Raw genomic sequence first — 17,486 nt, forward strand, 5'->3', positions numbered from 1 at the left:
CAAAATTCATTGAGTAAAAGTGTTGGGGGAGAGTGGGGAGTGGAGAGGTTTCTCCATGTTCCTCACTGCTGCCTCCATCTCACCTCAAAGTTGGTCTTCCCTTGAGGGTCTCTATATCTGGCCAAAGAAAATATTCTCTTGCCTTTCTCTTCATTCTTACTTTCCTCCTGGTCACTGCCCTTCATTTATTAAAGACTTGGGGTGTTGTAGATCATAGTCATCTTCTGCACTCCTGACCCTCTGACCCCCTGCCTGTTTCAGTGGGTTTCTATTCAGCTCACTAAATGCCCTGATTTTGGACACCCCAGCACCAGTGCTGGTCATCTCTCCTTTCTGTGTTTACCTACTCAATGCCAATTACCCACCTCACATCCCTCTAATGGCCCCCATGACATAATCTTGTCATGATCTTCTAACCAGGGCTTTTTATTTTACCCTTGGTTTCCTTGAGAGTTCCATTTTCTCTCAACCCATCAGTCAATTTTTTTTTTTGTCTTTCCTCCCTCCTTCCAAGGCAGAAATATTTTCTTTCCTTTATGTATTTGGTTGAAAGCTATTATTCAATCATGACAAATACTGTGCAAAGCTTAGACAAATATTGTGTCTTATTTGGCGCCAGTCTAGCTGCTGGTTTGTTCCAAATGTACCCTGTGCCTGAAAATCACATTTCCATATCCAGATGTCTGGTCTGCCCCAATTCCCAACATCTCAGCTTCATGAATTGAAAGACCTTTATTCCAAAGGGTCTTGTTCCTCTAGGTTGGAAGTCCTTCCAGTGAGAATACCACTGGGGAATTAGAATTTTGTTCTAAAAATCACTATCAATGGAATGAGGATAGCCCAATATCTTGACTGCTGTGGGAGTTTAGGACTCATATCAGTATCTAGGCTTTGCACAAAACTCAGCAAGTTCAAAGTCTACTCAGCAGCCAGCATATTTTGGACCTCTCCATATGGGTGTCAGAGAAAGTTGACTTTTCTCTCCCCACTAAGACACATGTGAGAACTAGGAGACTTCAGGTTTATAATGAGGAGGACCTTGAAAACTGAGAATGTGACAGGTAGGATTTCATTATTGCCAGCACTTAGGGGTTTGAACACATCATTCTTGAGAGAAATTGGGGAAGGCTGGTTGATTCCCATGCTATAGAGACAGTCAAGGTATTCCCAGATGTTCTCACCCAGATGTTTTCAGGTATCCATTCTCAAGTTCATAGTCCCTTATTTTATATATTTTCCTTGGATAACATCATTATTTTCATTATTTTAATACCTACCCATAAGAGAATGATGCCCATAACTTTGAGCTTTCTGTCAACATCACACTTTTAAGTCTTAACTGTCTCTTCACTGTCTTATCACATGGAAAATTAAGACTCAGCCTTTTGTATTTTAAAACCAAAAGTCTTTTTTCCCTTCCTCTATTATATTACCATAAATATAGTGCTGCTGGACTGGTGCCAAATGGCCTCTTAGCTGACTTCCTGTGTTCTGAATTGATCCCTCAATTTATCCTATCTATACATAGGTCCCATTAACTACATAAGTGTTTCTCCAAGAATGGTGCGTGGACATATAGAGACATTCATCAAAAATTCAGATTAATGGGTGCCATGTGAATGAATCTGCCTCTGAATTTGGGCCCATGGTATGTCTTTCTAACAAGACACCCTGATGATTCTTAGCCACATGAAATCCTGAAACCTCATGATTGACAGGACCAAGTTCAAGTTTCTTAACATGCCTGAACAGAAGGCTTTGTATAAGCATGAAAAACACATTAAGCAGGAAGAAATTTTGAGAATTTATTTAATAGTACATTCATTGCTTTAAATGGTTTTGCAAATCCCGGTGAAAAAGTTCACTAGATATGATTGCCAACCATCTAATAATTGTTACCTCTGATGAGTCCTGAAACTCTAAATAATTCTGTGTACAGTCTTGCGAGTTCAGTTGTAAGTCCCACACAGTTATCTTGACCTGCTGGTGTAGGGGAGCTTCAATGACCCAAGTACAGATGGACAATGAGACACTGGGGCTTGCTAAATTGGATGCAGAAATATTTTGTGGGGTCCAAGTTGCATTGTGTATTCCACCACAAGGCACTGAAGAAAAAGAACAATGCATGAGATGTTTTACTCATGTGTCATCACACACACAACCTGAAAATTTCCACCTCCTCTACATCACAGCCAAAGGAGATATGTTGACATCATTCTATTAAGAATTTGGAGTATATATCGATTATACCAAATTTGAACCACAGAGTAAACACAGGATAAATAGCCTAGTCTCTAGTAATTCACTTAGAAAGTAATTAACATTGAATTTGGTAATTAACATTGAGTTCAGATATAATAAGCATGATATTCTATTTAGTACATAAATACACCTATATTTCATAATATATAAAAGTCAATTTACTCACCATCCATGAAAGTATATGTAGCATTAAATCCTGTCCTTTCTAAAGTTAAGTCAGTGACAAATTGAACTGTAAGGAAGTTACCAGATGAGACAAAAGTAGCAGGTAGAGTGGAACCACAAAATGTTCCAGCCAAGTTGGCATTTTCACTCTCTCCATCATATAACTGAAAAGAAAAACAATTGATTACTGCTCCATCATTCACAAAGAAGTTGCATATTTTACACTAAATTGGATGCAAAGTCACCATAGGTCATGAATAAGAATCTTCACATTGGTATTCATAGAACCAGTCTTCATTCAGGAACAGAATTGAATGTAATTTGATTCTCTTGTAATGATTTTCAGTAAAAATCTGGTATGAAGCCTAACATGTTTTCCAAGCCACTCTGATCTCTTGCTTGGATTATCACTGAAATCTCTTAATGGAGTTCCCTTATTCTGCCCATCTCTCTTTCTCCTGTTCTTTTTTATTTTTTTTTTCCTGGACAGGCAGAGTTAGACAGTGAGAGAGAGAGACAGAGAGAAAGGTCTTCTTTCTGTTGGTTCACCACCCAAATGGCCGCCACTCCTGGTCTCCCATGCGGGTGCAGGGCCCAAAGCACTTGGGCCATCCTCTACTTCCTTCCCAGGCCAAGAGAGCTGGACTGGAAGAGGAGCAACCAGGACAGAACCGGTGCCCCAACCGGGATTAGAACCCCAGGGTGCTGGCGCCACAGGTGGAGGATTAGCCTAGTGAGCCGAGGCGCTGGCCTCTCCTGTTCTTAAAATTTCAGCTGGAGGCCGGCGCCGCAGCTCACTAGGCTAATCCTCCACCTTGTGGCGCCAGCACACCGGGTTCTAGTCCTGGTCGGGGCACCGGATTCTGTCCCTGTTGCCCCTCTTCCAGGCCAGCTCTCTGCTGTGGCCAGGGAGTGCAGTGGAGGATGATCCAAGTGCTTGGGCCCTGCACCCCATGGGAGACCAGGATAAGTACCTGGCTCCTGCCATCGGATCAGCGCGGTGCACCGGCCGCAGCGCGCTGGCCACGGCGGCCATTGGAGGGTGAACCAACGGCAAAGGAAGACCTTTCTCTCTGTCTCTCTCTCTCACTGTCCACTCTGCCTGTCAAAAATAAATAAATAAATAAATAAATAAATAAAATTTCAGCTGGAGATGCTATTCAAATGAAGTCTGACCAAGCTACTTCTCTGCTAAATATCTGTCTACCTGCTTCCCATGTACTCTCTATAAAAGCCAAAGCCATGACAAAAGCCTTCAGGGCCTAATGGCATCTGCACTCCTCTTTAACCTTGATCTTTCTGGTTTCATCTCTTATTATCTTCACTTCGTTCACAATGCTCCTTTGAGCAACAAAGGTGCACTCTGGTTCCTAGTTATTGAATTTGCTGTTCCCTTTGCCTAGAACCCTCTTCCCCTGGATAGCTACAGAGTTTGTTCTCTAACATTCTTTCAATTAGCAGAGTCAGGAACGTTTTCCCTTGCTTAAACTCTCCCAAAAGTTCCAATCTCTTTTCTTACTGATTTTTCTTCAGAGCAAGTATTACCTTCTCCATACTATATATTTACTAGTTTATACTACTTATTTTATATTTAATTTGTTTATTTTTTTAAACTTTTATTTAATGAATATAAATTTCCAAAGTACAGCTTATGGATTACAGTGGCTTCCCCCCCATAACTTCCCTCCCACCTGCAACCCTCCCCTTTCCCACTCCCTCTCCCCTTCCATTCACATCAAGATTCATTTTCGATTCTCTTTATATACAGAAGATCAGTTTAGCATACTTTAAGTAAAGATTTCAACAGTTTGCTCCCACACAGAAACATAAAGTGAAAGATACTGTTTGAGTACTAGTTATAGCATTAAATTTCAATGTACAGCACACTAAGGACAAAGATTCTACATGAGGAGTAAGTGCACAGTGACTCTTGTTGTTGACTTAACAAATTGACACTCTTGTTTATGGCATCAGTAATCACCCTAGGCTCTTGTCATGAGCTGCCAAGGCTATGGAAGCCCCCTGAGTTCACTGACTCTGATCATATTTAGACAAGGCCATGGTCAAAGTGGAAGTTCTCTCCTCCCTTCAGGGAAAGGTACCTCCTTCTTTGATGACCCGTTCTTTCCACTGGGATCTCACTCGTGGAGATCTTTCATTTAGTTTTTTTTTTTTTTATCCCTAGAGTGTCTGGGCTTTCCATGCCTGAAATACTCTCATGGGCTTTTCAGCTGGATCCGCATGCCTTAAGGGCTGATTCTGAGGCCAGAGTGCTGTTTAGGACATCTGCCATTCTATGGGTCTGCTGTGTATCTCACTTCCCATGTTGGATCATTCTCTCCCTTTTTTATTCTATCAGCTAGTATTTGCAGACACTATTCTTGTTTATGTGATCCCTTTGGTTCTTATTTTATTGTCTTCCTCACTGAAGAGAAAGCAAGTTCCATGGAAGCAAAGATTTTGCTATGTTCCTAGGTTTTAGAAGTGTCTGGCACAAACTGGGCACTCAATAAATATCTAATAAATGATTAGGTGCTCAGACCCCCCTTTTCCACCACCCACCTCTCTCAGTCTATTTTGTATTCCTACAATAGAATGTCACAGTTTTGGGGGGCCAGGAAGTTCAATATCAAGGTGTCAGCCTCTGGTGAGACCCCTGTTCCCCACAGCCTGTGGGATGGCAAGAGGCACCACATGGTGAGAGGGTGGGAACGTGCTGGCTCACACCTCTCTTCTTAGGAAGCCACTAACCCCATCACGGGTCCAAACCCAAATTACCTCCCAAAGACCCCACCTTCATGTATCAACAATGTATGAATTGGGGGATTAAACACATGCATGAACCTGGGGGACACAAGCCAACCACAGCACCACCCTCTTAAAACTGTTCTCCCCAAGTCTTCTTTATGTCAAGAAATGACTGAAGTCTAACATGTCAATCATTGATTCTCCTCTCCTTCCTCTCCCTCTCTCTCCCTTCTTCTCTGTCTCTATTCTACTGTCATCCACTCTATTCTTCCTCCCTAATATATCCCAGAGGGCTCCAGCTCCATTGCTACCCCTTCACCTTTGTCGTGGTGACATTGTCTACATGGATCTGATTACACAGGGCCCATAGTATTCTCCCCCAGCTGTGAGTGTTTGCAATTTAAAATGCAACGATGCACCTGCTCTGCCTGAAAGGCTCCAGCAGGTGCACTTCACCAGTCATTACTGTGGTGTGCAGACCCCGCCTGATCTGCTTGTGCCTGCTCTCAGGCTTCCCCCTCACTGCTTCCTTCAAGCCCTGCAACCCAGAAGGTGTTCCCTGCCCAGGGCCTCTGCACTTCCAGGGGCAGGCTTTTCTCAGTTCTCCCGTGATTGACAGTTCCTTGTCATAGGACCTCAACTCAAGTGTTGTCTCCTCAGAGAGGCCAACCCTATCCAATGTTGTCCTCACCAAAGTCATTTGTTTTATTATTTTATCATAATGAAAATGTATCCTGTTTATTGATGCATTTGCCTTTTCTGGTCTCTCTCCCAACAAGAATGTAAACCCTGCGGATGGGAATCCTTTGACCCTTTTACTGTGGTGTTACCAGCGCCCAGAGCATTTCCATCCATCACAACCTTCAAACACCCGCTGAAATAGGAGGGGCTTGGATTTCTCTCAAACATATTACTAGAAAATTAATATTTCTTTCCATCTGAGGAGGCTTCATTGTATTTCCAAAATCTATGTCGGTGTAGCTTCAAACATTGAATTCATAACAGAACTGCAGTGTGTCAGAGACCTCAGAATGACCATAATCACAGACACTGTTTTAACACACTACTAGGTAAAACAGAAATGGTCAAAAACAGTCATTTCCAAAGAAGAACAAATTTACCACTAGATGGCACCATGTTTCTTACTGAAACACGATCTTAGTGCATTTACAGTCAGAAGAGACTCAAGGGATCTGAAATCTAACCCCTCATTTTACAGAGGAGTGCGTTTGCCAAGATTGAAGTAATATACTTTCTCTGGTAAACAAGTTAAAATTTCATTATAATCACTACTGTCCTTAGGATCACATTCATATTAGCAAGCATTTTTATTCTGTGCAACTGTGAGCCAGATCTCTATGCTAAGTCCTCTGCATGCAAAGTTGTATAAAAGCACTTTCTGAACTTTCGAAGTGCTCATGAAACAATGGAAGGAATCATCCATGAATTCATAGCCAAGGGGATGTTAAAAAGCTCATGGAAACATGATGAGAAAAGACACATTTATTTGGTACAAGTAACTTTTAAAACCCATGCATAGTATTTTTATAATACATATTTCCATGAACTTTTTGAAAGCCCCATATGTGTATTGGTGTACATACATATGAATACTGTATTTGTATGTCTATAGTACAGTAGTATACATATAGAAGTACATATGCAGATGTATACAATTATTCATATTTATGGTATGTATGTGAATGAAATATAAAATAGGAGATAAAAGTGCTACAATAGAAGAATGGAAGTGTTTCCAGGCAACCCAGATGATGGAATCACAGACACTTGAGTTGGTCCATAAAAATGGAGACCTTCCAGACCTGCAGACCTACAGACCTACAGAACAGAAAGAGCATGCCAGCCAGATGGACAGGAGGTAAAGGTCATACAGCATGAAATGCGTGGTGTGTGCCAACAACTCCCAGCTCTCTGGGAGAGAGAGAACAGAAGTTATAGAGGCCACTGGACACGGCTGTAAGAGGCCATCTGCTCAATGCTAAGGAGTTGAGACCTCATCCTTCAAGAGTTAGAGGAACTGATCTGGGTTGTGAACAGATAACTGCAAACAAGAAGGAAGATATGAGGGAGAAGACACTGCATGTAGGAAACTACACACATGTGAGTCCCAGGCAGATGTTGCATTTGTTCATTGCCTGTCCCAGAGAGACCTCGCCCGAGTTGAGAAGGACAACTGTACCCTTTGGAGAGCTGCCATAGGCTCCTTGACTCTTGTGCAGTCCTAATAAAGATCTTCTTCATCTGATCTTCCATTGTCTGCTAACACTAAATCTACACCATGGACTTTTGTAGAGTTGTTCTGCATGTCCAAGGTGGTGCCTTGTACAAGGTATAATCATATATACAGACAGACTAGGATAGAATATAGGACAAATAGGCTATAGGTAGGATTTTATATATAATATAAATAATATATATAATATAAATAAAATATATTTACACATAAATATAAATATATAAAATATAAAAATAATATATGAATATTTATATAATATAAATGTAGGAATATATAAATATATTTATATAATATAAATGTATATGTAATACATAAATATTGAGATATATAGATATATGAATATAAATATAATATATAAATATATATAAATATATGAATATAGACTAGGATATAATATAGAGCAAATAGGATATAAATGGATAGCACTATATGAAATATATAATATAAATATAAATTATAATATGTAAATGGTGCTCTCAGGACTGGAACAATCATATGCAGCCACATTGGGAGACTATGTTTCATGGGAATCCTGCTTTAGGGCTGGAATTTGCATTGTGTCCTAAGTCTTTAAAATACGGATAAGTGCTAAGAAGAATTTTGTGTTTTCTCAACTTTTAAAACTCTAGCAGAAAATGTGGTACTGTTCATCTATAAAAAAATGAATAAAACCTTGTCATTTGCAGCAAGATGGATGACATTGGAAGACATCATGTTAAGTGAAATAAGCCAGACCCAGAAAAACAAATATCATATGTTCTTTCTCATATGTGGAATCTAGAAAAACTCATTACTAGAGCCTGGGAAGGATGAGTGAGATAAGAGGGGGTCGGCCAACAGGTACCAAATCAGTTAGATAGCAGGAATAAGTTGTGGTGTTACACCCAAAGTGGAATGACTATGGTTCACAACAACCTCTTGTGTGTTTTCCAAGCAAATAGAAGAGAGGAGCTCCGAGGCTCCAATTTCAAAGAAGTGACAAAGAGGGGGAAATGTTGATTACCCTGTTTTGATCAGCACACACTGTATACATGTCCTGAAATGTGATGCTGTACAGGATGAATATGCACACTTGCTGTTAATAAAATCTTTTCAATGTTTAAAAAATTTAGAAAGATACTGTAAGAAAATTTTAAAAATAACTCTTTAATAGTATTAGAATCTAAAGATCCTGAAGGAAATATGTAAGGGTCATCAATTTGAGCAGCTAAAGAAACAAGAGGAATAACATTTTGGATTTTAATTTCTATGCATTTTTAATCAACAAAAGCAATAGACTTTACATTGGATTTTTTTTTTTTTTTGACAGGCAGAGTGGACAGTGAGAGAGAGAGACAGAGAAACAGAGAGAAAGGTCTTCCTTTGCCGTTGGTTCACCCTCCAATGGCCACCATGGCCGGTGCGCTGTGGCCGGCGCACCGCGCTGATCCGATGGCAGGAGCCAGGAGCCAGATGCTTCTCTTGGTCTCCCATGGGGTACAGAGCCCAAGTACTTGGGCCATCCTCCACTGCACTCCCTCGCCGCAGCAGAGAGCTGGCCTGGAAGAGGGGCAACCGGGACAGAATCTGGCTCCCCGACCGGGACTAGAACCCGGTGTGCTGGCGCCACAAGGCGGAGGATTAGCCTAGTGAGCCACGGCGCCGGCCACATTGGATTTTAATCATTTTAAAATTTAACTTATGGGGCTGGCGCTGTGGTGTAGCAGGTAAAGCTGCTGCCGCCTGCAGTGCTGGCATCCCATGTAGGCGCCGTTCAAGACTTGGCTGCTCCACTTCCAGTCCAGCTGTCTACTATGGCCTGGGAAAGCAGCAGAAGATGGCCCAAGGCTTTGGGCCCCTGCACCCGCATGGGAGACCCGGAAGAAGCTCCTGGCTCCTGGCTTCGGAATGGCATAGTTCCGGCCATTGGGGTCAACTGGGGAGTGAACCAATAGATGGAAGACCTCTCCTCTCTCTCTGTCTCTCTCTCTGCCTCTCCTTCTCCCTGTGTAACTCTGGCTTTCAAATAAATACATCTCAAAAAAAATTTAACTTAGTACTTTAAGTGTAATATCCTTAGATCTTTATCTTTTAAAACTATTTTTATTAAAAGTTATTTTTATGTATTTTTATTTTATATGAAAGGCAGAGAGACAGGGACAGAGAGATCTTCTATCGCATTGAATTATTTCCCAGATGTCCACAACAGCCATAGCCAAGTCAGGAGCCCAGAACCCCAGCTAGGTATTCCATGTGATAGACAGAGACACAATTACATGAGCCTTATTCTGATGACTCCCAGGGTATTATCAGCAAAAGCTCGATTGAAAGCAGAGAGCCAAGGGTCGAACCAGGCACTCCAAATTGGGATGCAGGTGTCCCAAGCCAACTGCTGAGCCAAATGTCTGCCCCAGGAGTTTATCTTTTAAAATTTTCCTGGGAATTTTGAAAAGATTTTTATATTTTTATTTTTTATTTGACAGGTAGAGTTACAGACAGTGAAAGAGAGAGACAGAAAGAAAGATCTTCCTTCCGTTGGTTCACTCCCCAAATGGCCGCCCTGGCTGGCGCTGTACCCATCTGAAGCCAGGAGCCAGGTGCCCCCTCTTGGTCTCCTATGCGGGTGCAGGGGCCCAAACACCTGGGCCATCCTCCACTGCCCTCCTGGGCCACAGCAGAGAGCTGGACTGGAAGAGGAGCAACTGGGACCAGAACCCAGCGCCCATATGGGATGCCGGCATCGCAGGCAGAGAATTAACCAAGTGAGCCACGGCGCCGGGCCTCAGATTTTCATATTTTCACTTGGAATGTCTTTATGTTGTATACTAGAGTATCTATCTGCATGAATTCTTTGATCTTATTGCAGAACCTCTGATAGGGTTTGCTGAACAACAGCTAGAGCATAATTTGGTGTGGGAAGGAGAATGGGGGGTGATTTTTTTAGGGCTGAACTCTGACTCATTTCAAAACGTTAGACTAATCTCAGTGGTCTCAGGAAGAGAGACACAAAGAGGCAATACTTAGAATCAGCTCTGCAAGTACAGGGACTTTCACCGTAGCGTTGTTTTTAAGCCTTTATCAAGCCTTTGGCAGTGCTTGGAGCAATGTGGGGAAAGAAGAAGGTACTCAAATGAACACTTATTAAATGAGAACTAAATGAATAAGTGAATGAACGGAGGGACTACCTCAGAAAGATAGGAATCTGATGCCTACATTGAGTGCTGATCCTCTTCCTGAAGGTGGACAGTCCCTCTTTCCCCAGTTGCTAACCACAGCATGAATGGTTTAACCCAGTAGGTTAAGAGAGGTTCTTAGTGAGGTTATCACCACCCTCTAGGGGTGTTTTACTCAAGTATGGTGTTTGGGGGACACCACAATAATTTGGAGGATATAACTGGTATTTAGTGTTTAGAGCCACATTGCAGAACCCTATTCTACAATCCACAGGACAGATTTAATCTATATTCCATATGATTTTTGAATGGCCTGTCATGTGTATAAAATAATTTTGTAATTATTTAATTCCAGAACCTAAATCCATTCTATATACAAACACAAAAATATTTTTGCAGTTTTATATATACCAAATTTCCAGAAATGCAATTACTGTGTAAATTGAGGGAAGGCTGTACTTTGTTTTACTTACAACCATTTGTTTTGAGCTTTCCCACTGTCTTGGAAATTCATGTTGCAGATGGTGATGCACCTACTGGTATTCAAGTGGCAAAATACAACCTACCTAGAGCCATATAAATTTATACTTTTGCATTCACCCTGTCTCTGCACATGAGAAGAATCTTATTACTTTATTATGTGACAGCACATTTATGTCAGAATATTTACATGTGGAAATTGACACTATTTGATATCCTTTGCATTGCACTATGTGCATTATATTCATTTTTGAAATTATCTATATGAATGGGTTATAGTATAGGCTATCTGAACTTCAGATGGGAGTTATGCATTGTGAAACATGGGCTGTGGACAGCAGCACAGGCTGGACTGAGGAAACCCTGGGAGATGTTAGGAAGGGGCCATCTCCTTGCTGCTAGTTTCCTAGCACTGAGTCCTCCCAGCTGCCTCCCCACTGCTCAGCACAGAAGTGCCTGAACTGCTGGGTGACTGAATGAAGTGACACACAAGCTGATGTAGCTCACAGGCTCTCCCTTCCTCCTGCCACAGCAAGCAGTTCCACCATGTGCCTCCTAATTTTGTGAAGGTGAACAATGGGAGTGGGCTTCCGGTGTTTTGTGAAATCCATTTCAGTTATTCCATCTAGGAAACCTTCCTAAACCTCCAAATGAAGTCAGCCAGGGCCTCTTCTGCTCCACTGTCTACAATGTTCGTGTTAATTATTGTTGTGATGTTCTAGAATAAGTTCTTTACTTACATGTCAGTCTCCTCCACTTTACTGACTGCTCCTTGAGGAGGTTGCACTCCTCAGGGTGCGTTTTTAAGTCTCAGCATCTCCAGTGCCAAGTATGGTACCTGCCACATAATCATGCCAACGCTTTCATGAGATGGATGAGATTTGGACTCCAACAGCAACTGCTCAGTGAAATACACAACTCATTCTGTACTGCAGTTATCTTATTCAGTCCTTCCTAGATCAGTGGTGATAGAATCATGGGTGAATAATGTGATTGGAATGATTTTATTTGTTTATCTAACCTTAGAGCTGAATTAAGTTAACTTTGCTTAAAAGACATTTTTAAAAATCATCCCTAAGAAAAAATCTAAAAGTAATTATTTATAGCATATATCACAGAGAATCTCATTAATAAAGAGATTCTAAATTCTACATTTTTAGATCTATTCTTTGGCCTATCAGCTTACTAGAATTTGGAAAAGTTTCCAAATTGAGGGAAACTGCTTTCCCAAGAAAACAAGAGTGGAACTGAAAAGAATTTCTTTGAAAGAAAAAAAGATATTTTGTGAAAACAACTCTTGATTGTGATACTACTCTTTCTGTCTGAAATGATCAGGAAATTCAGACAATAACATATTGCTTTATAACATTATTAAACCACATTCATAGAAAATCCAATCAACTCCTCCTAGTAGGAACATTTGCAAGTAATCTTACATGAATTTAAATTTGTAATAATTCATATGCAAATTGATATATTTTTAATATTTTAAGAAGAGATAATTCCATAGTTTCCATGTATATTAGATTTACTCAAAGGGAAAGGAGTAAATTTGTTTTAAATTTAAGTAAGGTACAATGCTGACCATGCTAAAATGTGTCATTTTTATCCTCAAAGCAGCTTTGCATAATTACCATTATTTAATGTTTTAATAGATGAAGGGATGAGAGATCAGGCAGATTAGGAAATTTATCCAGCAGCAAAATTCGATTTGAGTACACAAAGTGTCTGTAAAAGCACACCATTCTGTACAAGCAGAGTTCTTGAACAGTCTTAAGCATCAGCATTAGGGCTGCTCTGGCCATTTTGGTCTCTAGAAAAGAATTCAACCTGAATTCACATTCTTTGTTATCTCTCATCTTTCATGAACTCCCTTTAATCTGGCTTCCATCTCAGTACTTTATTAAAATGGCTGTCATCCAAAGGAATGAATTTGTTTTTCAACTTGAACTTTCTTGACTTCTGATTTGTAATTTAATAGCATTGACCACACAACTTTTGTAAAAGTAGCTTCCTCCTTGACTTCAGTGATACTACACTCCTCCAGTCTTCCCAGTTTTGTCAAGACTCTGCGGTGAGTGAGAGCACAGCCCTCTTGGTCCTTGCTGCCTCTCTGTGAGGGGGTTTGGTTCCCCCTGACTTCAGTAACACCCTTTGACATTTCCTCCCTATTCGTGGTGCTGTCTTCTTACTGGGCCACCCTTCCATATTCCATTTTCTGCCTACTTTTATCTCATTTGTCTTATGATCACAAAAATTTTGCTAATATCTTAGAAAATCATGGTTTCCTATTATTATTGACATTTTTTCTGGTCTCCTAAACTTAGTGCTTTGTCATAGTAAAAATATAAGTATATAATTTTGTACTCAAATGTGAATTCCATCTACGATATTTCTTTATTTTCCTTTTAAACCCAATTTCTTTACAATTTAAGACAATCCTAGAACTTAAATTTTTTTCTTGCACACATCTTGTCACGTCTACAATGGCTACCCTGCCTGATTCTAGGGCCTGCTCATCTGAGAAGGACCTCTTCCTGGAGCTCTGTGTGTGTTCTCTCCCTCCAGTCCACCCTGAGCAATTTCTGGTTACTCTTCCTAAAATACTGTCCTCAGTAATTGAAAAACATTCAATCACTTCTTAATTTCAGCTGAATGAAATCTAAATTCATTAGTTTGACTTCAAGATCCTTTGAAATCCAAGTATTTCTCTACTTGTTTCTCACTGCTCTTTAGCAATATCCTGCTTTATGTCAACTTCTTCATTCTTTCAAAAATATGCGCATTCCAACTTCTACATCTTTTTTAATGTTCATCTTGACTAGAATTCTCTCCTGACTTAAATTGAGCCTCATTCTATGAAATTTTCCTTTTTCACATCAAATTCTCATTAATTTTCCTCACTTTTAAACTTCCACACTGCTTCAAGTTTAATGCAAGTATCTAACACATTAGTTACCATTAAATGTTTACTACCCTGGACTTTTTATTGCCGATTTGCATGTGTCAACCCTTAATTTTTCAATCAGACTTGAGTTCCTCATATACACAAATCTTGCCATACTTATTTTTTCCCTGACAGTGCAGTAGTAAATATTTACTAATGACACTTGAAATTTATAATCTGAATTCATATAGATAGATATAATCATTTAATATTAAAGAATAATAAAAAATTGAACAGACAAGTTCCTTAGTTTACATCTAATAGGACTTCAGAACTAGATATCTTCCATATCTAAAGGTAATAGAAGAAATACATCTAAAAGTTAAGAAACAAATAGGTTATTATTTTCATAACATTGTCATTTATTTTAGAGTTTTTCCAAGGTCTTTTGAGTAGCCCTTTCCACACAAGCATCTTCCCGAAGATAATCTCTTGACAGTTCACCAGTGAAGATGGAATAAGTCTTAGAGCAAATGTTAGAAGCCACCCCCAAACTTTTGAGTCATATGTAGTGGAGATTAACTTGATATGAGGATATAGCATCTACAATATTGAATGTTGCATTATTGAAGAATAGGTCATTGTAAAAAGCAGCAGCACTAAGAATATTTAAAACTTCCTATCTGATATGCACTGGAATATTTTATAATAAAATCTGTGATTAGTAGATTCTGTTAGGAAACAGACTTACCTTTACATAGTCATAAACACATCCTTGTCTAGGAGATGCTGCCTCCAAAACAAATGTATTGAAGGTGAATTTAATTAGCTTGTTTGCAGGTGCAGTTATGAACCATATGCAGTTTAAAAACTTGTCATATCTTCCATTGGCATCGGAATCAGGAGAGGCAAATGTATTATTTGCACCTGTTAGGTAACCACCACATCCTTGCTGAGGCCCTGCATTAAAACAGACATATCACTATGCAGAACAAATAAACCAGACATTAAACTTTATAAGGAGGGCTTCAAAAAAGAGCACAGTTTCTATTTCTGTCCCACTTTTACAAGCATCATCAGATCCTTCATTGAGCTTCTGTGGGCTTATGCAGGTGCTACTTCTACTTGCCTCAGTTCCCTCAAGATACCTTGCTCCCGTCACCAACCCTTCAGTTGCCTCCTTCTCGCTCACATATACTTACTTAGAAAGGTCAGTAATCACGATTGGTTCTCAGTGGGTTCATGGAACTGTTGTGATATGCTGAATATTTTACCAATCTTGAAAAATCCAGTTTTATACAAAATCAAGCATTTTGCATAATAACACTGGTAGAAAATAGGAACGTGCACTGCCTACAGCTTTCCATTTATCTGTCTCATTCTAATTATTTATCTGCTAACAGTCAAAGGATTTCTTCAAGATTAGGAGGTACAAAGGTTTTTATACTGAGGTCTTAGCAGGAAATGCAACTATTGTCAACTATCACTACAAATCCAATGAATAAGAAATATACAAAGTGGCTTTTATTACAGCTGACTTATTGAATAGGTGAGACTGTCCTGTCCATAACTCCTAAGTTAGGCAGAACTATAGTGTTTGCACAGTCAGAAGTTCCCTGGAGTCAAAATGCTCCCAAAGGCCCAGTTCCTGATATATCCACAAACAGTATCTAGTAAAAAATTATTCTGAAACCCAAGCAATGCACAGAGCTGTACTACTATATTCCAATTATTCTGATCATATCAAACAGTCCTGCAACCTAAAGTTGGAGTCTAAACAGCTTTTATTCCAGTGTTGACTGAATGCTACTTAAGGAAACCACTTGAGCTTACTGGCATGTACATCAGGAAAGAACAATTACTTAGGGCATTAATGGAATGACAAAGTTACTTATTAAATATTGTTTTAATATTCAAGGAAGTATATTTACTCTTGAAGTGGGAAAAGATGACTGGTAGTTCATTCGTAGTAATGAATACATAATGATGACACAATTTAGGGAAGATAAGCTTTCATGAAAAAGGCAAGAAAGTCTTGTAATTTGTACAAGAAGGGAGAGATCTTCAGTGTATGAGAACCTAGAATATTCCAAAGAAGAGGTGACATTTGATCTGATTTTGAAGTATAAATGGAGAAAGATCATGTAGAAATTGATTTAGGATTGGCAACTCCAGGCTGACCAGAGGATAAATGACAAGAATTTACATCACATGAAAAGGAAAGCATAAATAATTTTGAGAAAACAATATTTATATGATGGAGAAGAGGGAAACAGGATAGGCTCCATAGATAGTCTCAAATCTACATTCTAGAGTTTTAGTTTTTATTTTATGGATAATGGCGAGACTACTTGATCAGAAGAGTAGTAGTATCAGGATACACTTTAATCTGTAAATCTATCTGACAATAGCACTTTATATATGAGAGTATGGGATTGAAGGAGGTAAGATCAGTTAAAAGAATATGGCCACGCTATGGGCTGAAGGTGGCAAGGGGTAGTGAATAGGCAGAGGTTTGTGTACATGGAAAATGGTGCTGCTAGGGCTTTATTCTATTAATATATTAGGTTCAAAAACTAAATGTTATGTAAAACAGATTCAAGCTATACATTTGATCACTTTTTAAAAACTAATTGTTGCTAACAAGTTAGTAAGGCAGAATAAAAATTGTATTTGGGCACAGCAAATACCATTACACACACTTATTATACAGCATTACTACTACTATTGCTGCTGCTACTAACTACTACTATGTTAGTAGTATTATTATTACTACTACTAGTAGTATTGTTACTACTACTAACAATAATTCCATAAGACAAACACACTCTCGTTCTATGGAGCCTCAGAACAAGAATTCTTAAATTTTTGGCATATGCTGTTATAGATGGAGTAGCAGATTGGTTGATTCTTAATTCTTCATTATTCTCTTTAATGTGTACTAGAATGGACTGTATACATTTTTCCATTTACTTGATGGTAGACTAGGTTGCATGATTTGCTTTAGAAAATTAGTAATAGTAATCATGGTGTAGGTAGAGGTCTTAAAGAGCATCTTTTTTGTTTTTATTTTATTATTTTTTAAATCAGGCTTTTTGTACTTCTGGAATCCACTAAGAGATCATGCCCCCAGTAACTGCTGGTCCACAGAGAAAGTAGACACACATAGATCAAAGCTAATCTAAGCCTGAACTCTAGGTGTGAAACCTGGAATACAGATAGGTGGGTCAGCCTGCAGATCCATAAGTGATAAAAATAAATGCTTTCTTTATAATCCACTGATTCTGGGATGATTTATTATACAGCATTACTGTAGTAACAGCACATAAATATACACACAAATAGCTTGAGTTATCCAATTGTAATAGAGCACATTGCTACACTTGTAAAACAGACACACAATAAAGACAATGGAGAACTAACATCATTATTGCATAATCCTGCCCAAAATAGTCAAATAATTGAAGTGAATATAATATGATATGAGTGAATAGGTATTTGAGTGGTATAGGAAATAGCACTCACTCTAATTTCC

The 17,486-nt window shown here is 39.2% G+C and overlaps 1 protein-coding gene across 1 annotated transcript in view; it reads right to left on the reverse strand.

The window, feature by feature from the left end:
• Nucleotides 1-17,486, reverse strand: part of CUBN (cubilin) — a 283,377-nt gene that overhangs the window by 14,413 nt on the left and 251,478 nt on the right. Inside the window, exons 60-62 of the mRNA XM_051820614.3 lie at nucleotides 14,703-14,911; nucleotides 2,429-2,591; nucleotides 1,900-2,105 (exon numbers count right to left, since the gene is read on the reverse strand). Of these exons, the coding sequence (XP_051676574.3) occupies nucleotides 1,900-2,105; nucleotides 2,429-2,591; nucleotides 14,703-14,911 (578 nt within the window). The remainder of the gene's footprint in view (nucleotides 1-1,899; nucleotides 2,106-2,428; nucleotides 2,592-14,702; nucleotides 14,912-17,486) is intronic.

This window comes from Oryctolagus cuniculus, chromosome 13, assembly GCF_051225735.1.
Source record: "Oryctolagus cuniculus isolate XC-2025 breed Fujian yellow rabbit chromosome 13, ASM5122573v1, whole genome shotgun sequence".
Taxonomy (NCBI): domain Eukaryota; kingdom Metazoa; phylum Chordata; class Mammalia; order Lagomorpha; family Leporidae; genus Oryctolagus; species Oryctolagus cuniculus.